Consider the following 24,458-nt stretch of genomic DNA (forward strand, 5'->3'; position numbering starts at 1 on the left):
TGGTCAGCAAGATACCTTCTTCTGAATTAGACCCTCTACAGACGTGGTCATTCCTTACCGTTGCTCCGATGCATCACGCCACAACAAGCTGACTACGTCCTGTGGGAAATTCACAAAGGAGCCTGCAAGGACCATTTTGGCGCCCGATCTTTGGCCTTCAAAACCATTCGGCAGGGATATTATTGGCCAACTCTCCATACTGATGCTCTAAAACTAGTACAGAGGTGCGACCACTGCCAGCGTTTTGGCTCTGTCCCAAAACTGCCTGCCAAACTACTTACCCCAATAACTTGCCCTTGGCCTTTCGCCCAATGGGGACTAGATCTCATCGACCCCATGCCACAGGGCAAGGGACAACTCAAGTTCATGGTTGTCGTTGTGGACTACTTTACAAAGTGGGCCGAAGCCTTGGCAACGATCACCGCTGCTAAAAATGAGCATTTCGTATGGAAAAACATCATTTGCCAATTCGGCCTCCCGAATGCAATCATCATCGACAATGGCAAACAGTTCAACTCCTCTCGGTTTCGGCACCTGTGCTACCGATTCAACATCAACTTGTTTTTTGTGTCTCCAGCGCATCCACAATCCAATGGGCAAGTAGAGGCCATTAATAAGATCATCAAGAAGACGCTAAAAAAGAAGCTCGGAGCAGCTAAGGGCGCATGGCCACATATACTACCATAAGCACTATAGGCCATAAACACCTCCTACCGAAGGTGAACCGGCGAGACCCCATTCTCACTCGCTTTCGGTACCGAAGCCGTTGTCCTTGCAGAAATTAACGCACCGACACGTCGAACGGCATCCTACGACCCCGTGCAAAATGAGGCCCTACTTGCCATGAATTTAGATCTCGTCGAGGAGCACCGATCACAAGCTCAACTTCGGAACGCCGCATACAAGCAGGGAACCTCTTGATATTACGATTCGCTCGTTAAACGCCGATCCTTCAGAGTGGGGGACTGGGTTCTGCGCAAAGTCTCTCTCACGACCAAAAAAACCTATCAAAGGGACCCTCGGCCCCTCTTGGGAAGGTCCTTACGAAGTCGTCGGCATCTGCCGACATGATACATACTGATTGCGCAGTCCAGACAAACAGACCCTCGATCACCCTTGGAACGTGGAACACTTAAAGTATTATTACAAGTGACTGAACCTACAGCTAGCACCTTTTGTAACCTACGGTAGACGCTTTCATTGTAACAGTGCTTTCGACATTGTTGTTTATATTCCTATTTTATGCACGATAATGCCTTAACGGAAGCGCACTATCAAAATTTTACTATTTACGGCATGCATACACGAATTAGATGCGGAAATAACAATCCGATTCCCAAAACCTTGGTAAATGCCACTAAAAGGGGCCAATTATCTTAAACAAAATTGCCACATAAGGTAACTATATCCCTAGTGGTGGCCACATATCAGCAACTATAATCGCAGCATCTTCTAACACCTGGCTGTAAGAATGTGCTTCAATATTTAATTGATATTGACTCCTAATATTGTTCGCCTGCAACCGACGTCTAACAACCAATCTATGCATCTCTGGTGTATAAAACATCCTTCTATTTCCTGTATCTATGACTTCATTAACTACGTCCACATAAGCTTGGTGGCGTAGACGGCTGTGGAATACTTCTTTGTCTACTGGGATAAGGCCATTGAGTCCCATTTGGAACCCTCCCCATGTATCATCGCTGTGATCGGGTTGCATCCTAAACATTAATTTAACAGGTCAGTGAATGACAAAAACAATTTAATGAAATCGTAAGACCGTTTTCTAATACCACTTGTCACGCCCCAACCCATGGGTTTACGTAACCTTGGATTATAGAATTTAATAAAAACTATAACTAAAATGTGAGGGAACATTTAAATAAAGTAAAGTAAATATTTCACATAGAATATTCAGGGAAACGACAATATCTGAAATCTTGAAATTGTTACATTATTTTACAAGTCAGAACTACTCAAGAGTTCACTAAAAGAGTAGCTCATTATTTATCCACAAGCTATGTACATAGTACACTCTTATAAATATGCCAAAATCATCACAAGCTCTAGGTTTCAGGTTTGGTACCTGCAAAATCTATTAGGGGGTGAGCAAAACCACAGCTTAGTAGGGACATAAACCTTTTTACATAAAATTAATATAATTAAATTAAGTGACAAACAATCACACATCCAAATATCACATTATTAATAATGCATGAATGCGCTTCATCTAGTCCCGTTAATTCATATAACTGGACAAGCAGACTTGCACGTCTCATACCATGCTTATACCACTTGGTCCCGAATGCCCATTTATATGAACTAACGCCCATCTCAATCATCCCATATTTCCCCTTTTGTTAGTCATCTTGTCTAACTCCCTGTCGCTAGTCCCGAATCACCCAATAAAAATCATGTGCACTATGGGATCCTTGAGACCTGGTACCTGCCAAGAGTTAGACTCAACTACACAAAAGACTATTTCCATTACCCTCTTTTCCACCATTCTTTTCTCAATCCAACAACTCCAACCAATTTCCATGACATGATATAATTATGCATTTCACATATCCCATGTATCTCACAACAACGTAACTATTCAAAATATCACCAATGTACCAACATTCCAAGAAAAACATTCAATTGCAACAAGAATATTAATCAAATAATCATATCACGCATAATTTATTGTTCACAAAGTTTAATTAAATCAATCTCTGCATAAGGCCCCCAAGAAACCCCTACCTGGATACCAAAGCTTTGCTAGAACTGTAAGATGACTCCCTAATTTCCACCATATTCACAAATTCAATCTCCCAATCTTTTTCTATCTCTATTTCTCTCTCACTTCTTATTTTGTTTCCTTGTTCTATTGCCTCTACCTTTCTGAAGAGGGAAAATGAGATTTTGAAGAAACAATGGATGTATTTATAGGATTCCAAGGGCGGCAGCCAAAAGATAACTTCAATGCTTTTAGGATCATCTCCTTATTTCCTAAAGCTTAAGTAACTTTTCCTTCACTCCAAGTCAATAGAAGGATAAGAAGATATATAGTGAAGACACGTAGTGATGACTCAACTATCTAATTCAATGACATATAATTAGTTTGCAAGTGAATAAGCAAGTAAACCATCTAATGCATATTTGTTTGACACATGTTGACTACATGGAGTTTAAAAAGAACTCCCATGCATGAATTTTTAATAACTAAGCTCGAGATGCTAGTAACATGAACTAATATTAATATTAAAAGCCAATTTTACGAAACTCATCAAAATCTTTAAAGAATGAATTTGCACTAGGTGAAGCAATTAAATAAAACATAGACTTTCATAAAATGACTATAATACTATATTTTTTATTTATTTATAAAAGTACAACAATTATAATTATAATTTAATACTTACCAAAGTAATAAAATATTAACATTTTTAAGAATAAGAATTCTCACATACACTCACCTCTCGTGCCGAACAGCAGGCACGCAAAGGCTAAGTCTCCACTCACCTCCCTTGCCGAACGTGCCGAACAGAAGGCACACAAAAGCTGAGTCTTCACTCACCCTTGCACGACTTCGGCATCTACTGCTGCTTCCCCCCTCTTCCAAGCTCCTCCTTGCTCGGGGACTTGAGGGACTATATGACTACCATCGACACACCACGAAAGCAGGAACAAAACCCTCGCGTCTGGGTTAGAATGCCGAGGACATATGCAAGTCCCCAACCAAGAAGTCACTTCTCAATCGAAAACTTAGGGGACTCCTGTTTGTACCATGTCTGACCCTCCACTCACACCATGACACGTGAACAGAGGCAAAGCTAAGGTCAATCCTACGGCTCGCACCGGTAGATCATTCGAGTGCAAATCAGCATCTACTGCTGATTCAATCATCAAGTCCTTCAAACGGCAAGCTCTCCCAAGTACCTCGCCAAACAGACTATCTGTACCAGCTACCAAACGACCCCCAAGCATGCGATTGGCATGCCTCGACGATTCTGCGGGACAACCTCAAATGCCCCGCGTAGATATTTGCAGACTCGTGTCGACCTCAAAAGGCACTTCCACGAGTCCCACATCGAAACTAAGTACTAATAGCACACCAGGCACCCTTTATAAATAGGCCCCCTTACCCCAAGACAAAAGGTAAGACTTACAACTTGACTTTTATACTCACGCATTGTCAATAGCAGAGCTCTTAAAGAAACTTACTTTAGCATCGGAGGGTCTTCAGCTGGTACCACACCGGTGCTCCAAACCTCATCCATTGTTTCTCTCCTTGACTCAAATCTGGCATCACAAGAGAGGACAGGTTCATACGGAAGGCCCGATCGGTCCTTAGACCGTCCACATCACCTGTAAGTTGCTTCTATTTCTATCTGTTTAGTTTTAGCGCCAACATTGGTTTTCTTTTCTTTCTTTTTTTCAAAAAAAATTTAAAAAACTTAAAATATGTTTATAAATACCCCAAAATTTCTTCAAAAATATTCCTACACATTTCTTACAAATTCTATCACATTCTCTACTTATTCACAACTTTCCACGATTTATTTTTTTGGCAAATACTTTCCACATTCATTTCATTCAAAAATCTTATCAGAAATCTTGTTAAATGCTTATCAATGTACACTTGTTATATCTGGAATATTGTCTCTAAATAGTAGTTTAATTACATTAAACACTACATATTAGTGGAATGTATGAGTGTTGTACCATAGTTTTGCACAAAATAATAAAATATTTAGGACCCTAAAATATAGCTCTGCATGGCTGGAAATGGAAAAATTTAGCCCTACACTATTCTTTAAACAATTAATATTTTGCAAGGCTAAAATTATAGCCCTAGACTACATTTAACCCCATGACTGAAATCAGGTAATTGTTTTTTTTAGTCGAATTAGGTTAGTCCCTTCTAAGGACCGTCCTTGCTTCTAAGGGCTCACAAAGAATCTTATAGAATCTCACATTGCCAATAAGAACTCACGTATACTTCCCATGCTGGGGAAACTTTACTTTGCCTCTTGCTGAGCATGGTTTTGGGCCAGGGAGGAGAGAGAGCATACATAACTTGACTGAGTGAGAAGGAATCTGAATGGGTGCTCGTCTAAAAGCAGTACTAAATTTGAGCATTTTATGTTTTTTTTTTTTGTGTGAGAAACTTGCTCCCAAAGGAGTTAGAGATGGAGCCACCCACTGCTCACTATCCTAGTTAGGAATGTTTTTTCATGCAGCATTTGGGATGAAAATTTGAATAATTAATCCGCGTCCACATTTACAGCCTATCAGAACCCATTTGAGTTCCAAAAACCTAAAAAACTTCCCTTTCTCTATTTTGTTTACTTCACCAACTTTTTTCATGCATATTTGTGTTAGTGGGACTTACAAATGGAGATGTAACAATTAATGCATATCTATGAATTTTTTTACATTTTCAGGGGAGACGTAAATTTACATCTTCAATATTCCGGCCCATTGAAGCTCTAAATAGTACAACACAAACCATGAAAGAAAATGTGGAATTCATCGAATAGTACAACACAGAGAAAAAGTGAGACAGATGCATAGAGGAGGACGAGAATATGGAAACAAGAGGTTGAGAACGATGTAAGAAAAAAATTGAGAGAGATGGAGTGGATGCGGCTCAAGAGAAGAGATGTGCTGAGGTTTTTAATTAACCGTAACACTTTTATATTCTTCTTTTTTTTTTAAAAAAATTTAGCTGGATAAAGCCTACTAAATACATTCATTATGCATTATTAAAACAAGAAGCATTCTTGCCTTGGTGGTTTACGGTGCGTTTGGATGAGGGAAATAAACTTGGGATTTTGACAAAAGTCATAATTTCTAAGAGCATCTCCAGCAACCACTTCAAAATAGTCCTCATTTCTAAAATTCCAAAAGTAGAGATTGAGTTTTAAACAAATATAACTTTACGTGTTTAAATTCACGTAATTGTCGTCATTTTATATTTTATTATTTATGAATTCATTTGTACTTTTAAATTTTGTTTTTTCGTTAGTTTGACCAATTTTCGGGTTGATTTTCCCAGCCCTATAGGTAGTATGTTGGGCTCAAACAAAGGTATATATATATATATATATATATATGGGAAAAAGATAAATGTAATATACATTGACACAATGGTTGTGGTGGCCTATACTTCTAAGTAACCCAAGTGAACAAATAAAAATCGAATGGATCAGAAAGTTGACCTTGACTAGCTAAGGTGGGTAAACATAAACATTCTAGCCATGCACTGGTCATCCACGATTGAAGGGAGCCAGTAATAAGCATTACCAACCATTTGTAATGCTTCCCAAATTTGGACAAAAAACACAACGACCCCTAATTTTGTCGTGACTCGTGAACAATGATCTCCCTACCTCACAATCCTCAACAGAAATAACTGTCATTCTGAGCTCCCCTCCCGTATAAATACCTCCATAACCCAACACTTTGAAAGCAGCAAGGGCACCAATAAGTATTTATCCAGTGCCCCAAATAAAGTGACCCCAACAGCTCTGCAGCAACTCACCTGAAAAAGAAATAAGAAGTTCCCGCAACAAAAATCCTTTTGTTTAACCCTTCTTATTTTCTTTTTCGCCACCAGAATCTCTCCTAAAAAAATATCTATAAATTAGTTACTACATATATTATTCAAAATGAGCGGAGGAGAAGCACAGAATAAGAAAAAGAAGATCGCCATCATCGGCGTCTCCGCTTTGATTCTGGTGGCTATGGTAGTTGCTGTAACTGTTGGGATCACTGTGTCACGGCACAAAGGCAAATCCGGCGGCGAGCAAACATCCACGTCGACAAAGGCGATCCAGTCGATCTGCCAGCCCACGGACTACAAAAAGACCTGCGAGGACAACCTGTCCAAGGTGGCTAGCAACGTCACCGACCCAAAAGAGCTGGTCAAGGCAGGGTTCCAGGTCGCCATCGACCAGCTCCGCGAGGTCATCAAGAACTCGACGACCTTGAAGGAGCTTGCCAAGGACCCCAGCACAAACCAGGCCTTGCAGAACTGCAAGGAGCTCTTGGAGTATGCCATCGACGATTTGGGTGACTCGTTCGAAAAGCTGGGTCCTTTTGATTTCACCAAGCTCGACGCCTACGTGGAGGATCTCAAGGTCTGGCTCAGCGCCGCCATGACGTACGAGCAGACTTGCCTGGATGGGTTTGAGAACACCACCGGTGATGCTGGTGAGAAGATGAGGCAGTTCTTGAAGACATCTCAGGAGCTCACCAGCAACGGCCTTGCCATGGTAAGCGAAGTGTCCACGTTGTTCAAGGCTCTGAACATCAAGACCGGGCGCCGCCTCCTCCAAGCCGCTGCCACGGCCACTGATGAGAAGAGGTTCCAGAAGGCTAAGATCATCCCTGCTTGGATCGACCACCGAAGGCTCGACCTCGCCACCGCCACTCCTCTGACGCTGAAACCCGATGTGGTGGTGTCCAAGAATGGAGATGGCAAATACAAGACTATTAACGAAGCCTTGAAGGACATTCCAAAGAACAACGAGGTGAAGGTCTTCGTGATTTATGTCAAGGAGGGAGTGTACGACGAGCATGTCTTTTTCAATAAGCACATGACCAACGTCATGCTTATCGGAGATGGCCCTACCAAGACCGTTATCACCGGTAGGAAGAACTACGCCGAGGGTACCCAAACTTATCAGACTGCCACAGTTGGTAAGTACAACGTTTTGACATATGCATGTTATATTGTTAGGATTTTAGAACTACGCCTAGTCTCACTCATTATGTACATTATTATGTTTTGCAGCTGTTGTTGGAGACTACTTCATTGCCAAGGACATCGGATTCGAGAACACAGCCGGAGCCATCGGACACCAAGCCGTGGCTCTGCGTGTGCAGTCAGACTTGTCCATTTTCTACAACTGCAACATGGACGGGTACCAAGACACCCTCTACACCCAAACCCACAGGCAATTCTACCGCGACTGCACCGTCAGTGGAACCATCGACTTCATCTTTGGGGACGCAGCCGCCGTCTTCCAAAACTGCAAGATGATCGTCAGGAAGCCATTGGAGAACCAGGCCTGCATGGTGACAGCCCACGGTAGACTCGACAGGCGCTCACCCTCAGCTCTCATCCTCCAAAACTGCACCATCTCCGGCGAGAGTGGCTACGACAAGGAACTCAACAAGGCCTACTTGGGCAGGCCATGGAAGAGCTACGCTAGGGCCATCGTCATGCAATCCCAGATCGATGACGTCATCACTTCCGAAGGGTGGATGGATTGGACCGGTGCCTCAAATCACAACACATGCTGGTTCGCTGAGTTCGGAAACAGGGGAGTTGGTGCAGAGCTGAGCAAGAGGGTTACATGGCGCGGGATGAAGAAGCTTACATCTGAGCACGCCGCCGATTTCACAGCTGGCAAGTTCATCTTCGGTGACAGATGGATTCTGCCCAGCGGTGTGCCTTACGTTGCTGGCATGATGACCGGAGTGTAGATAACGTCCCAAAATAAAAAACAAATATTGTACTATATATATGTATGTACTAAATCACTGTAATCTAAAAACCCAAAATTAAATTAAATATTGCGTATACCTTTTATTATTATTATTAGTGGCTTTTCGGTGAGTTCTTCTAGTCCCACTTTAATTTACATTGTCATCGAAAATCATGAAGTGGTACACAATTCTGTATAAAAATATGGTCGTAAGTCTAGCATTTTTCCTCTATACAAAGTTTTCTCTTTCAAACAACAAGCTCATTATAAAAGCCCCCCACAAAAACCCATCACTGATGATGATGTTGGATTTGTTAGGGTCTCTGCCTGGGTCACTCCAGAATTAATAGGAGTGGGAGGCCATGCTCTCACCTCATGATTTCTGATGGTGAGGCAAAATAAAATGGACCGGTTGAGATTGTTTTGACTATTTAATTGATAAAAAATTTGGATGAGTCTTTTCTTTTTTCCTTAATCATATTATGGATATGAATGGTAATTTTAATCGGTTTAAAATCTAATAACGAAGTTAGTGATTTGAAATTGACCATTACTTAACACAACTAAGAATATGACGTACGGATAATAAATATGTGATACAATACAAGAGAGTAATTCAATGATGAAGTTATAGATGGTATAATTAAGTTTTGGGAGCTTTAGTAATACACCCAAAATAGGAGCTGAAATTATTATAAATAAATAATAATAAAAAACCCTACATGAAATTCAATTTAGAAACATACCCAAAAACCATTTATTACATATGAAATGAGTGTTGAAGTTACCATAAATTACATCTCTGCTATTGATTAACTTAAAACAAGCCCAACACAAAAAAAAAACTCAAAAAAAACCCAAAACAAGCTCAGCAAGCCCGAAGTACATTGTTAATACCATGTCATAAAAGTGTAGTATTATTACCATGTCATAGAAGTACATTGTTAATACCATTCCATAGAAGTACATTGTTAATACCATTCCATAGAAAAACATTGTTAGTACCATTTCATAGAAGTACATTGTTTATACTATGTCATAGAACTATCTTGTTATTACTATGTCATAGAACCATCTTGCGTCCTTTCCAAAGGCATAAACTTTCCCAACATCACTTATCAGCATTGTCCTGCCAGCCCCAGCAATGAAGAATACTAGTAATAACAAGATACTCTACAAGATTAAAAATTAAAAATTAAAAATTAAAAATTAAAAATTAAAAATTAAAAATTAAAAATTAAAAAAAAAAAGAAAAAAAGAGTACACTGTTAATACTATGTCATAGAACCATCTTCCTAGCTAATAAAAATCACATTCTGCAAATCATAAACTTCAAGTGAATGGTATGGAGTTGTATACTTTTATCCTACCTATTATGCAAATGAAATGATGTAGTTGTTAACTTCTAAATAATCCTCGTGATACTAATGGCTTTCCAATTCGAGCATAGGGTGCCAACATGCCAACCAAAGCAACGTCAACAGCTATTCCAACCAAAAGATAAGCAGCGTACAACTCAAACTCAGCCCAGAAATCCTTTCCCCTTTTCTGAACTTCTGCAAATGTTGCACAACAAGAATCTATGACTATCTGCATTACAAAAGAGTCAAGGAAGAGAAATTTCTTCAGTATTCAACAAGATCAACAACTATCAAATATAATGGTCCAATTTAAAGGCAAGGTATATTTAATGGAATTTATAGGACTATGACCAATGCAAACAATGACCCACAAACTCAATTACTGATATTTATAGTGAAAAATGCAGAGCTACAATTCTTTCACAAGCACTAATGATTTACAATCCCTTGACTTCAAACACAAATTACTCAAAAACATTAGGGTAAATGGCCGAAAACCTCACTGGACTATTTCGACTGTCGAAATGTCCACCCTGGAAATTTTTTTCAGCCAATTTAGCCTTCGTATTAAATTTAATTGCCAATTTCACCCCTGCCGTTAGGTTTTCCCCAATTCCATCCAAATGCCCGTAAAAAAAAAACACTTCAGAGGCACGTGAGTCGTCTACTGAGGGTAATATCGTCCTTTCACACCTCAACTTCTTTCTATTTTGAGATCACAAACATACGAAAAATATAACAAAAGGTATGCATGACCCCAGGAAAGCAGATCTATAAAAGAAGATCTGTTTTAGAATTACCCAAATTTTCACCAAACCATTGTATGATTGTTAAGCTCATAATTTCATACATATACATGCCCTATTTACTTACTTCTTTTGCTTAGTTTCTTAAATTTCTAAGTTATTTGCCTCCCTTTGTGTGTTTTGTAGGCAAATAGAGCAAGAGAGCATAATTCATGCAATTCAAGCATGTTAAGGCCTAATTTGGATGAATGGATGAAGAGCTTAAAAGACAAACTCATTTTGGCTACAGCCCCCTGCCAGTCCAGTTCCGTTGGTCATATTGCAAGCTTTGTTTCAACAACCTACATAGCTCGAATGAGGCCACATTCTTCATGAAAGTTGTTCCAATTGGTGTGTACTATAACATATCCAAAATTCAGCCCCATTGGATAAATCTGGAGTCCGTTACCTAGCAAACACAGAACCATGCTCAGGATGGATCTTATCAGCGCGGAAAATGAGTTAGCAATTTGTTTCGGCCTTAACTTCTTCCTCCGACCTTGGATTGGCCCAAATAACATATGGCTGGAAAGAAGACATTCTGAACTTCAATTTCGAGTGCTTAAAGTCCTAATTTGATTAAGAGAAGCCCAAGTTGTAAGCCCTTGAAGTTGCTGGTCATGCTGACCTCAGCATGTGCTGGTTGGATGCTTGGTCATGGTGAGCTAGGTATGAGCTATCATTTCTGGTTGGAAGCTTGGTCATGGTGACATGAAGATGAGCTAGGGCTGCTGGTGGGATCTATTGGTGAAGTGCATCAACCAATTCAAGATTTTCTAATACAAGTGCATCAACCATTTCAGATTTTATAAAACAAGTGTTGTATGCATTAGCCATATTGAATTCAGATTTTCACTTCCCCTAGGCCTATAAATAGGGAAGTTCTCTAAGCTTGTAAACACACCCCAAGGGGGGGAGCTCTCAAACACTTCTCTAGAGCTCCCTTCCCTTCTCTCCCTCAAGTTCTCTTAGTTTCATTTTCTAGTTTTCAATTGTAGTAATGAAATATTTGTGCTGAAATTTTCCTTAAGTTTTTCTTAGTTCCACTTTACTTTTCATTATGTAAATTCTTTTCTTTAGTTTCAAGTTTGATTAGTTTCCAAGTTTCAATTATGGTTCATGTTCTTATTCATTATGCTTATAAGTTAATATGCTAGTTTGAATGATTGATCACCATTTAGGCTTGCATGTTAGCTATCTTGGTTTGAATTAAGAGTATACACCATGCTTTAATTCGAATTGAACTATGAATAGGAAGAGTATGTATGGACATTCGACAACAGGGATTAGATACATGCTTGGTTGTTTAAAATGTTCTTCTATGCTTAATGGGTTCCTAATGCTTAATTTTAGGTTAGACAACAAATGATCAAATTAGGGAATTAGGAACACAAGGTTATGACCACACACCATGGCTTAATCATACTTTAGCTAGAATCAATCCGTTAATCTAATTGAACTTGGGAACTTATCTGCTTGAGTTAGTTATTTCCTTTTTTTCTTGTTGTATTTATTTCCTTTCTTTTTCATTTCTGTTTTGTGTAGGGAAAATGAATGGGATCATTCAATCACCAATCCTCGTGGGATCGACCTCGCACTTACATACGCTATACTACCGAACGGCTCGTGCACTTGTGAGTATCACAAGTTGAGGATGCAACTGAATCCATTTTGGTGCAGCTGTATCTACACAACAATGATCACACTCCCATATCCCCAAATCCAACAAGAAAGCTCTCCAATCGCACGACCCCAAAGAGCTTTCGTTTCTCAGATCAAGCTTGGATTCAATGAAACCAAACAAGATTGAAACAAAATGCATGAACAAAAGAAAAGGCCAAATTACAGCACACAGAATGGGCACAGAAAAGAGAGAGCAGGCAGCTCAGTTCACGGCCTTGCATAAAGCAAGCATCTTTGTGAAGGTTATCAGAATAGAGGAAGTGGGTAGAGAGCCAATTTTAGAGAGAGGAGGAAATGAAAGAGAAAGACAAAGAGAGAGACTTTAAATGTGAGAAATAATTGCAACCAACAACAGCAACTGAAATATAAAAGATTGCAAACAAAACCCGCTCTTGTAATACGACCTGACTTTCTAGAGAGAGAAACTGAGGGAAGAGTCTGGAGAGAGAGAGAGAGAGAGAGAGAGAGAGAGAGAGAGAGAGAGAGAGAGAAGCTTATTACCCTCAACAGAGGACTCACGTGCCTCTCACGTGGTTTTTTTGACTGGCATTTGGATGGTATTGGGGAAAACCTAACGGCAGGGGTGAAATTGGCGATTAAATTTAATACAAATGCTAAATTGGCTGAAAAAATATTCCAGAGTGGACATTTCGACAGTCGAAATAGTCCAGGGGGTTTTTGGCCATTTACCCAAAACATTATTTACCAAAAAGAAAGATCACGATAACAAACCTCTGTCCCAACTTTAAAAAGAAAGGAAGGATCAGCCAACATACGATTTCGTAGCATAGAGCATTACTTCGTCAAAAAGCCCAATGGCCAAATTGATCCCTGAAATTCAAATATATATGTATATATATAAATTAGAAACCCAATAAGCAACTTAGCAAAAACCATATATCTGAAGAGTTTTCAAGAGAAATGGAGACCAACAAACAAACCCTAATTGGACAATACTAGAAAAAACCATGAATATGGAGCTCAAACTTGATTAAACTTTGAAAGCTGATCAACAACATCATTTCCAACAAGTGCCTCTCCAACAAACAGGACAAGATCTGGATTGTTAAGATTGACTAGCTTTGACAGTGACCTCATTAACGGTTCATTATCCTGAAAGGCATAATACAATATATTTTAACATTAAAAATATATATATATACAACAGCAAAACCAGGCTAGATAACTTATAGGTCTCAACCCACTGAAAAAGGAATTTTAACAAATAAACAACATTATTATCCTTCTGTAATAGCAAAAGCAGTGGTAAGGCTGAAACAAAAATTGCTAACTAACAGTAGCTTAGCATGTACATCATACAAACAATAAATGTTTTTGTAGATGCTCGACCATTCTGCTAAGAACTAGAAACACAGTACCAGCATTACAAATCATATTAGAACTAACACAAATAAGCAAGCAAGTAATTTTTAGAATTTTTTTTTATCAATTTATTTATCGCAATTTGTAAACGAAATGCAAAACTAAGGGAAAAAACCATAGACATATTCAAATTAATCACAAAATCGCAAAGAAACTGCTCAACGAGCTTCGAATTTCGACGATAATCAAACCGAATCATAACAATATGATTCGGCTGACCTTGAAATGGTCTCTTCGTTCTTCTTAAGCTCATCTTTGTGAGCCTTCTCTCAGATCTGTTGCAGCATGTGGCCATGAGCGTCTGGATAAAATTACGGCTCAAAAGTATGGGCGTCTTTCTCGTGAATCAAACGAAAGCCTGAGAAAATGACGTCGTTGAGGATTGAAAATTCAAAATGGAGAAGAGAAATTGAAAGTGAAAGAAGTAACGAGGAAGATGACAAAAACCTAAGTCTTGGGAGAAGAACTGATAAAAGTGTTGCCTAGAGCATCGAAAGGATTGGCGGAAGAAGATGAGCCTGGAGCCACACAAGCTGCTCCACGAGTCATGAGCGCATGCATCGCCATGGTCGATGCTCTTCTTCTTCTTATTCCTCTTCAATCTGCAACATAATTGTTATTAAATAAAAGATTAAAAAAAAATTAAGTCGGTTGTTTCTCAAAATTGCAAAAGGGCAAAATCGTAATCCAATATAACTGTTGAATTGAAAAAATCGACAGTTGTCGATTTTTGGGTTTATTTTGGGTGTGTTTATATACATTAAATAGTGTAGGGTTTATTTATAGTTTTATGTCTAGGAATGGGTATTTAACTAATTTACTCTTAAGTTTTCCTTCTACGTACGGTATGTATACCACCTCTTTCTTTCTATACTTCAATTGAATAAAATCTCATCAAACTCCAATTCTTTAAGACATTCTAAATAAAACACATGACATTACAAAATTTGAACCGATGGGCAACTTTCTTACACCTAATAAATTGCTGCTATTTTCAACCCTTGTCCTATTTCCCCACTCACCTTATCTTCAAAATTTTAAGGACAAATATTACCCTTCGTAAAATGACTTCTATGGACTTAGGGAAAAAAACCCTTTGTAAAATCCCTCTCCTCCATTCCTGTTTTTCGGTTCATAAAAATTATTAAGCTCTGTTACTCTCTCTTTTCAGTCATTCCTTCATAACCTATCGATTTCTCCCTTTTTTCGCTAATATATTTAAACTGAAGAAGATGAAAGGATTATTACACTTATGGCATGTTTACTTTTCAGGAATGGATATTGGAATGATTTCAATTCCTGCTTCTAACACATGGGTATTGGGATGATTCATGTTGGCGCTAAAACTAGGCATGTAGTAAGTAGGCCAACTTAAAGATGAGGTGGATGTTAAAGGTGAGGACTCTCAGTATGTAAGAGCATTCGGTAAGTAAATGGACATGCATACAGAAGACAAATGTACGTGGTTCACCCGAATGATGGGCTACGTCCACGGAGAAGTATGTTTTCATTATGATAATGTGTGTATACATTGTACATAGGGTTAGACTCAAGGGGAAAAGGAAGAATACCGAAGGTTGAAGGCAGATGCTGAAGGCCGAAAGCTGAGGATCTGGCTGATGGCCGATGATCCGTGGGCTTGTAAATGGGCTCATGGGTAAACCCATGGGGCCCCAGTAGCCTGCTCCAACTCTCTCCTCCCTTTCTTGAAGGGGAGAGGTCTCCTTTTATAAAGAAGGGAGAGTCCACTCCTCTTGTGTTTTGTCGATGTGGGACTCCCTTCCCTTTGACTTGGGAGTGTTTGGGAGTGCTTAGCCAGATATTGTACAAACAATTCCAATTCCTGCTTATAACACATACACATGGATATTGGAATGATTCCAATTCCTGACTTCCCCACGCGCATGAACATGCAAAGAGTGGTTAGGCTCATTTTTGTTGGAATAGGGTGGATCAGGCTAATTTTTGGATGAATGACCTAAAAATTAGCACTAAATCTCTTGTTTTCAAATTCTTGCACTAGGGCAAGCCCAGCCTAGACATTCCCTTTTTCTATACTTTTTTTTTTATTTAAACAAAATACAATAACAAAAAAGATCATCTAAGAATCTTATAATTATATAAGTCAAATTTCAACTTAAGCATTACATCCAACGGTAAGTTACTGTACCAAATACATTCGACCAAAAGAGTAATGTGATTCTTTCTCAACATTTAGGGTCACCATTTTAACCCAAGTTGTACCCTCATCACCATTCTCAACATTTGACACGTGTCTCTTGACATAATCATGGTTGCATAAATACAAAGTATAGAATTAACTATGGTTATGTCAAGGGACACATGTCAAGTGTTGAGAAGGGTGGTGAGGGTACACCTTGGGTTAAAGTGGTTAGCAAAAATATTTCCAATATACAGTAGGAAAATTACGTTCAATTAAGTCTCCCATTTTTGACAATATAACATATCAAATTGCATATAATCAAGAAAATATACATGATCTTAAACCATAAATAGCTAGATTATAATGGAAGCTGTCAACATACAAAGAATTCTAAGCATAAAAATAAGATTAGAGAATTAATAATATAATTAAGCCATTAAACAACAAAGCTTTAGTTTAATATTAGTAATTTCACAATTCCGTAAGATATATGTAACATTTCCAATAGTCAATGGTAGTCCACGATTGAAGGAGCTAGCCACTCTAAAGCATATATCTCTATATCCATTATCCATTCGTAAGTTTCTACATTTAGCTTAATTAATTTGGAGGCCTCCAAATTTGGAGAACATTATGGACCCCTGATTTTGTCGTGACTAGGGACTCTCCCACCCCAGGTTTCCTAACCGAATTACCTGCCGCTATCAAAAAAACAAAAATGAACTCCCATCCACTATAAAAAAAAAAAATAACAAAAGATATACCTTACATGAAAAAGAAGTAGCTAGAGTGTTTCAATTCCATTATCAAAGAGCTGCAAAATTTGATTTCCTCAACATGAACGGTGATAACAATAAGAAGAAGAAGATCGCCATTATCGCCGTCTCCTCCTTGTTTCTAGTAGCCATGGTGATCGCCGTCACGGTCGGGGTCACCACGTCACGGAGCAAAGGAGGAGGTTCGAAATCCAACGATGGCCAGACCACCACGTCGACAAAGGCGATTCAGGCCATTTGCCAGCCGACGGATTACAAGGAAACCTGCCAGAAGAGCCTGGAATCTGCTGGGGGCAACAGCACCGAACCAAAAGAGCTTATCAAGGCCGGTTTCAAGGTCGCCATGGACAAACTCCACGAGGTCATAAAAAACTCAACTACATTGCAAGAGCTTGCAAAGGACCCCGGCGCAAACCAAGCCCTTGAGAATTGCAAGGAGCTCTTGGACTACGCCATTGGCGACCTCGCTGCTTCTTTCGACAAGCTGGGTCCTTTTGATATCTCCAAGATCGACGCTTACTCTGAAGATCTCAAGATCTGGCTCAGCGCCGCCATGACGTACGAGCAGACTTGCTTGGACGGGTTTCAGAACACAACAGGCGACGCCGGTGAGAAGATGAAGCGTTTGTTGAACTCCACGCAGGAACTCACCAGCAATGGGCTTGCCATGGTGTCCGAAATCACTAGTGTTTTGGGCAACTTCAATGTGAAACAAAGCCAACGTCGTTTGCTGGCGGCCGGGGCCGGAGGCGGCACAAAGAAGGACACTCCGAAGGTTATTCCTGTGTGGATCGACAAGCGCGCGATGGATGTGTCAAGGGCGACCCCGCAGTCGCTTAGGCCAGACGTGACGGTGGCGAGGGACGGGAGCGGGCAGGTCAAGAGTATTGGGGAAGCTGTGAAGCAAATACCCAAGAACAACGCCGATAAGACGTTTGTGATTTATGTGAAGGAGGGAGTGTACAATGAGTACGTTATGATTGACAAGTTTATGACAAATGTCATGATGATTGGGGATGGCCCAACTAAGACCAAGGTCACCGGTAACAAAAACTACGCTGACGGAACGAAAACTTTTCAGACTGCAACAGTTGGTAAGTCCTAATTACTAAATTTATTATTATTATTATTATTATTATTATTATTATTATTATTATATATGTGACACGACATGTTATAGTTATATGAATGAGGAAATAATTAGAATTATGACAGTTACGTACAATTTCACATTGGAAAGGACATAGAAACATGAACATTATATTAACAAGCTATATATGATTTGTGATATTATTATGACTCTGACATATATTTTGAAGTGTGACAATGCTAAATTGCTAACGAGTTAACGAGTCAACATTATGCAGCCGTAGTTGGGGACTATTTCGTTGCCAAGGACATGGGGTTTGAGAACTCAGCAGGAGCCAAAGGGCACCAAGCCGTGGCTCTGCGGGTGCAATCCGACTTGTCCATCTTCTACAACTGCCAAATGGACGGCTACCAAGACACCCTCTACACCCAAACCCACCGGCAATTCTACCGCGACTGCACCATCAGCGGCACCATCGACTTCATCTTCGGCGATGCGGCTGTGGTGTTCCAAAACTGCAAGATGATAGTGAGGAAGCCGATGGACAACCAGGCTTGCATGGTGACAGCCCAAGGAAGGATGGACAGGCGCCAGCCCACGGCCATGGTCCTCCAAAACTGCACCATCTCCGGGGATCCGGAGTACATTCCTGTCAAAGATAAGAGCAAGGCGTACCTGGGCAGGCCGTGGAAGGCCCTGGCCAGGACCATCGTCATGCAATCACAGATTGATGACATCATCACTCCGGAAGGGTGGATGGAGTGGACAGGCTCGACGAATCACAAAAGTTGCTGGTTTGGTGAGTACGGCAACAGAGGGCCCGGCTCGGACATGACACGGAGGGTCACATGGTCCGGCATCAAGAAGCTTACTCCTCAACACGCAGTGGATTTCACCGCCGGTAGGCTCATGGAGGGTGATAGGTGGATAAAGCCCAGCGGAGTGCCTTACGTTGCTGGCATGGTTTCCGTTTAGGCATTTAGACAAACAGTTAGTGGCCTCTTTTTTTTTTATATTTTTAATACTTCAACGTTGGGGCCCTTATACGTTTAATTGTGTGTATAAAAGAGTTTTCTTGTATGTAAACTAGGAGGCCTTAGATGTTTAAATCAATGGTCTTCCGAGAGCCTACAAATAGGCTTTATGAGAAGAAATAATACACTCAATTCTTCTAATTTTTCATTTCTGATCTTTGTCTTTTAATTTATTATTATATATATTTGTTTATTATGGTTTTAGTTCACCAATAAGTAAGGAATATATTTCGATTTAAAAATTGCATTATTATCTATGAGTATTGCTATTTGTACCACATTTATTAATTGCATTGCAAACCACCTCTTTATTATAGGCAATGACAGAGCCAGAAATTCATGTCAATAAGGGCATGTTAGGTCATATGAAAGAAATTCAGTTAAAAAAACACATATGAAAGAAGACTTAGTATAAAATCGGAACACTAAGAGAAATGTTGAAGGTTTTGTTATGTTAATTTGCATAAAAATGTTCTCTTAACTTTCTATTTTACAAGCTTGAACATATAGAAAAGGGCAAATTATATATATACTAAAGCCCAATGCAACTAGATACTATTCATAAGCACTGTTTTTTGAACAGTGAACTGACATAAAAGACCCCCGTTCACTGTTTAACCAGTTTCTTTTTCCCCCTGCACAGAAGAATCCCGGTTTTGCCCTTGGCTGATTGTTTTGTGTTTTCCCCCTTTTGCCCTCTCTTTACTTCAGATGTAATTAACGACTGTTTCTTCTTGAGGGGCGTCTGGTTCGATTTCGACTGGCTGGTTGGAGAGTTTCAGGGGTAAAGATGGGAGAGCTGGGTTGGGTTGGTTCTTCGATGTCTACATCTAGGCTGCGTTTGGTTCATGGGAAAGGAATCTTGGGCATGGGAAATCAATTCCTTTCCCATGTTTGGTAAGTCAGGCATGGGAAAGCGATTCCTAGCACATGGGAAAGTAGGAGGGAAAGTGAATCCTTCCTTCCTCCTTGGGTTTCACTTTCCCTTCCCATGGGAAAGTAAAACTAGCATTAAATACAATTTTTTTTGACTAATTTGTCCTTACTAACAATTCATAATTACAATTTTTATCCAACAATTATTGGTATTCTTTTTTTTTTTAATAGGGGTACAATTAGGAAACTAAACAAAATTTGTTTTCCATTCCTACTCAAAACAAACATGGGAAAGGAAATAAAGTGATATTTCCGGATCACTTTCCCGGCATTACCAAACATGGGAAAGGAATCAACATTTTCCATCCCTTGGGAAATGACATGGGAAATGATTTCCCATCAAATTCATTCCGTGAACCAAACGGCCCTAGAGGCTTCGAATGTTTTACATCTGTAGGCTTCGACTGTTGGTTCTTCATTGTTCACCGACTTCCTTGCCTTCTTCTTTTTCATTGCTCTGATCTTCCTCCGATCTTCCAAGCTGCTCACTTTCCGACTCCCTTGGGTTCTATCAAGAAGGGGATTGAATCTCACATATTAGCTTAGGTATTTCCATCGTTCTTATTATTAATTTTTTTAATCAATTATCGATTCAATGACTTTGCTCTCTTGGAGAAATCTTAGAATGGAAATCATTCCTAATTTTTGTTTTGGTTGCCGATAAAACACTGGAAAGCAAAGACCAAGCGTGCTTTTAAAAAAAAAAAATCCCTTTTTTTATCTGCTCTTGGTTGCTGTATCCTAAATATGGAGAAAAAAATTAATGATAAAACACAAGGAAAAAAGAAGTGGAGATTAATCAGGTTTCGACAAAATAGAAATTGGGAATTATTTGGGTTTATCAATTATGTTGTTTGATAATAAAAAAATGAGCTTTCTAACCCTAAACCTTCTAATCTCTGAGTATGTTGTTGAATCTTTTGGGTGTTCTTGAAGCAACTAAATAACCAAGGAGGTTTTAGGTCATTAAACACCGGTGAAAACTTGAAACATGTTGGTCCAATTTTATCAACTGGAAGCTCTGATGGCTACGTAATTGGAGGGGAAGAGGATGAAAGTATTTCAGAAACAGGGGAACCAGTAACTAAAGTTTCAATTCCTGGTCTACCAGATGAATCCAAAGGCGAATTGGATGTGCCAGTAAGTAGTTGCTTTTGGGAATGGAAGCCCAAATTCAACGTGCATTATGAAAAAGTTGGATGTGAAACCTTAGGCTTCCCTCCAATGCGGTTATTGCCTGGTTTTTGGGTTGGTTCCTTTCACTATGAAAAGCAACTGAAGGATTTGGGGTGTGATTTTAAAGTATGAGCTAACCAGCTAAATGGATGGTATGTATTTGGATTCATTGAAACAATTGAGATTGAGTGCCTGTATCTTAGCAGCTGACTTTGAACCTTAAAGTTTTCAGATATTTATGATGACCTATACTGGGTCCGTTGCAGTAATTGAGATTTGAGTGCCTAGGTCGAAGCAGCTGAATTTGAGTCATTAATTTTTCAGGTGTATATGATTTTGATTACTCCTTCAGGTTTCTTTATTAGTTATTTTCCCCTAATGACAATTCTTTCACTTCCAGAAACTAATAGCATCATTTGTTCATTTTGCAAGATTGGTGTATACTATGCTACTCCACAAGTGACATCTGGAGGAATTGCATTAAAATTCTTTGCCACAGTTCGGAGAGAAATATGTTCTACAAGGAAGATAAAGTCTGTAAGAACAATAGCCATTGTTTCTCATTGCATGACAGCTATTTGATAAATGAGTATATTTATCTCTATGGGTCATCTAATAGAGTTTGATCTATATTGTTTGCTCATAGAATGTGCTTTTATACTGATTAGGTAAATGGAGATGAACAAATTGGGGTTCGGATTTGTCTAAGAGTGCAAAAAAGTGAGGTAAATTTGAATGCATCAAAATGGTTTCTGCATCTATGAGAGTTGTATGCCATGTACAAAAAAAACATTTCTATTACTTTTGCCTTTATGATTACTTAAAGACATGAAAAAATTTGCTATTCAGTGGAATATTTGTACTGAAATTTGTTTTACTCTGTGCTTTTTGCTCTTCCAATTATTGTTTTTTTTTTACTTAATGATCTGTTTATCGATGACGTGTAAATAATGTAGTAGCATATTTAAATACTTTTTAAAGGGTATTTTGAATCAAGTGCTTGGTTCTATTCTTCAAGAAGACGTCTATCTTCGTAAACTAAATTGAGTTTATGCTCAAGGGATTAAATATTTTGCCATATTTTTGTTGCACTGTTTCTTTTCTTATTCTTATGTGCAAGGATGATTTGTTTTCTTTTCTTTTTCAGTTTCAAACAGATTTACAGTTCTTTTCTCTTGCTTAAATTTGTGAACTATATGTATATGGAGAGCCCAGATTAAGAAATAGCGGTTATGCATTATGTAGCCTTTTTATTGGGTTTAGCAATAGAGTACAAAGTGTTCATTTGATGTTTTTAACTGAGATTGTGATCATTTTCATTTTGTAGAGTTTCAGTTTTTGCAAGATGGTAATAGTGTATGAGAGCATCAAGAGGAGGCTGTGAATAGAAGGCAGTTCTTTGCAGGCTAGACAAGGTTGAAAATAGTTTTTATTTTATTTTATTTTTCCTGCTTTTGTTAGACCCTTTTTGTTCACTTATTCTTCCTGAATATTATGCCCAAAGCAATTAAATAAATTATCGCAATTATTCAAAAGTATATATATGTTCGGTATCATTTCATGTTGCGTACGAATTGAGCAATAAAAAGGTGAAAGATCAATTACAGAGAAACAGGTGGTGCAAATGTTACATTTGTATTTTTTTGGTTTCATTCTTTTGTTATACTAATGCCTCATTGCCTTTTTTTAATTTTCCTTCTATGATGTGTCTCTAGAACCAGCAAAAGTACTTTATGGACTTGCTCCACTTGAAGCAGTGCTATTTGATATTGATAGAACTCTGTGTGATTTAGATCTCATTCATTTCAATGCCTTCCACAAAATGCTTCATAGGTAAAGCGATTGTTATGTTTCCTAATATTCTGTCATAAGGAAAATATGCAGGATTTATTTGGTCATAATTTGACATTTTTCTTGGCTTTTATGGACTACAATGTATTCAATTAGAAAGAATTAGTTCATTTGGTGTTTTTTGTTGAGGTTGGTGATTTTCATTTATTTTCTTTTTGTGGCTTTTCAATTTTTGCAAAATGTTAACAGTGTACAAGAGAATCAAGAAGAGGCTATGAGTAGAAGGAGGTTCTTTGCAGGCTAGACAAGGTTGAAAAAGGTTTTTTTTTTTTTTCTCACTATTTTTGTTCACTTATTTTCCCTAAATATTATGCTCAAAGTAATTAAATTTTTTTCCAAAATGTTTTATTTGTGTTCTTGATTTCAATGAAAGTTTGGTATTTCATCCTTTTTTTGGGAATTTTCTTTTAAATTTGTTCATAGCCAACTGCTATTATACCATTTTTAATAATTTGTTACAAACTTGATTTTAACCTACGTATTTGCTTGAACATTAATTTCTCACTGTTAATAGAATGCTTGATGTATCTAAACTGTTGTTTGTCCTGTTGATATTAATTATGTGATAATAGTTATTGACTTCACTCAAATTTTTTCATTTATCTACATTAACACCTACCATTTTCTGAATTTGTACCAACAGAGTTAAAACCCTGCAGAAGACGAGGAAAAATAGAAACCACTTCTACAGTAGAGCCAACAAGAGACAGATTCCTAGATAGATCCCCTTTCAACAGACATCAAGGCAGAAAAAGCCGCTTCCCCCACCAATAGCATATATGTAAAGACATGTCCAAACTCTTTTGAACAAGGAGCACCTCCATTGTTGATATTTTGATTGCTACTTGGTTTAATAAAATATAATCAATATTTTAATATGACAAGCAATATATAAAACATGTTATTAGTCTTTATTTTCTAACTTAAACTTCCTACATATTTTCATAATTTTGTACATATTTCAAACGGTTTTATAACCTGCAGCATCGCGCGGGCATCTTTGCTAGTAACTAAACAAAATGTATAGAAAGAGTTCTAGGACATTTGTGGTCGTCATCCAACAATTTCACTAGCTTGAGAGGCACTAAAAAAAAAACAACATTGATATACACATATAAGTAAAAATCTGATAAATAAATAAATAAACAATATGAGAGGGGCATGGGCCCACTTTGGTCCTTAGGTGGCTTTGCCACTGAATATAGACGGGTCTCATATGCATTACTAGGGCTCACCTTTATTAGAGATGATCAACAACGTACTCAATAAATGTGGTACAAATAATATTATTGATTCCCTCATAAACAACTGTCATTTTCACAATTTCATCCCGTTGTACTTAAATTTTCATGTATATATAACTTGAGTAATTATGACGTGGAACAAAAAGTAGTGCCATACTTTTTAAATAAATAAAAATTAGTACAAGCGATAGTCTAAATTAGGGGAGGTGATTTCTCACACACACACAATCAAGATGCAATGAGAATTCAAACATGAGACTTCTTATATGCAAGATGCCATACTTTAACTTTTTAGTGGCGCCTTATGATGTTTTTGTCAAATTTATTTTATAAAAATGTAAACGAAGATGTAAATGTGATTTAGTTGCTCACATTTAAATCTCATTGCATAAGAGTTTTGTAAGTTGTAGCTTAAGTGATTTCGAGTAGTTACCCTTCACCTGAACTCATGTATTCGAATTTCCAATATTCAATATTGCTAATATAGAAAAC

The 24,458-nt window shown here is 38.4% G+C and overlaps 2 protein-coding genes and 1 long non-coding RNA gene across 8 annotated transcripts; all 3 read left to right on the forward strand.

Moving 5' to 3' along the window:
* Nucleotides 1-6,465: 6,465 nt before the first annotated feature.
* LOC110750211 (putative pectinesterase/pectinesterase inhibitor 21) lies at nt 6,466-8,596 on the forward strand. The gene is made up of 2 exons (XM_021950500.2): nt 6,466-7,692; nt 7,787-8,596. The coding sequence occupies exons 1-2, from the start codon at nt 6,660-6,662 to the stop codon at nt 8,479-8,481; spliced, it is 1,728 nt and encodes a 575-aa protein (XP_021806192.1). The 5' UTR covers nt 6,466-6,659; the 3' UTR covers nt 8,482-8,596.
* An 8,033-nt stretch (nt 8,597-16,629) lies between these two features.
* Nucleotides 16,630-18,907, forward strand: LOC110750301 (putative pectinesterase/pectinesterase inhibitor 28). Its single transcript, XM_021950600.2, has 2 exons — nt 16,630-17,729; nt 18,003-18,907. The coding sequence occupies exons 1-2, from the start codon at nt 16,697-16,699 to the stop codon at nt 18,698-18,700; spliced, it is 1,731 nt and encodes a 576-aa protein (XP_021806292.2). The 5' UTR covers nt 16,630-16,696; the 3' UTR covers nt 18,701-18,907.
* A 570-nt stretch (nt 18,908-19,477) lies between these two features.
* On the forward strand, nt 19,478-23,554 carry LOC110750202 (uncharacterized). 6 transcript variants are annotated; one of them, XR_015835371.1, is made up of 10 exons: nt 19,478-19,593; nt 20,067-20,241; nt 20,632-21,023; nt 21,097-21,195; nt 21,304-21,408; nt 21,540-21,596; nt 22,199-22,286; nt 22,587-22,704; nt 22,912-22,981; nt 23,366-23,554. It is a non-coding gene; the product is annotated as an uncharacterized LOC110750202 (long non-coding RNA). The 6 variants fall into 6 exon arrangements; XR_015835373.1 differs by having other exon boundaries at nt 21,104-21,195; XR_015835370.1 differs by having other exon boundaries at nt 21,097-21,408.
* The last annotated feature ends 904 nt before the right edge of the window (nt 23,555-24,458 follow it).

The sequence above is a fragment of the Prunus avium genome, chromosome 1, assembly GCF_965620075.1.
Source record: "Prunus avium chromosome 1, drPruAviu1.hap1.1, whole genome shotgun sequence".
Lineage (NCBI taxonomy): Eukaryota > Viridiplantae > Streptophyta > Magnoliopsida > Rosales > Rosaceae > Prunus > Prunus avium.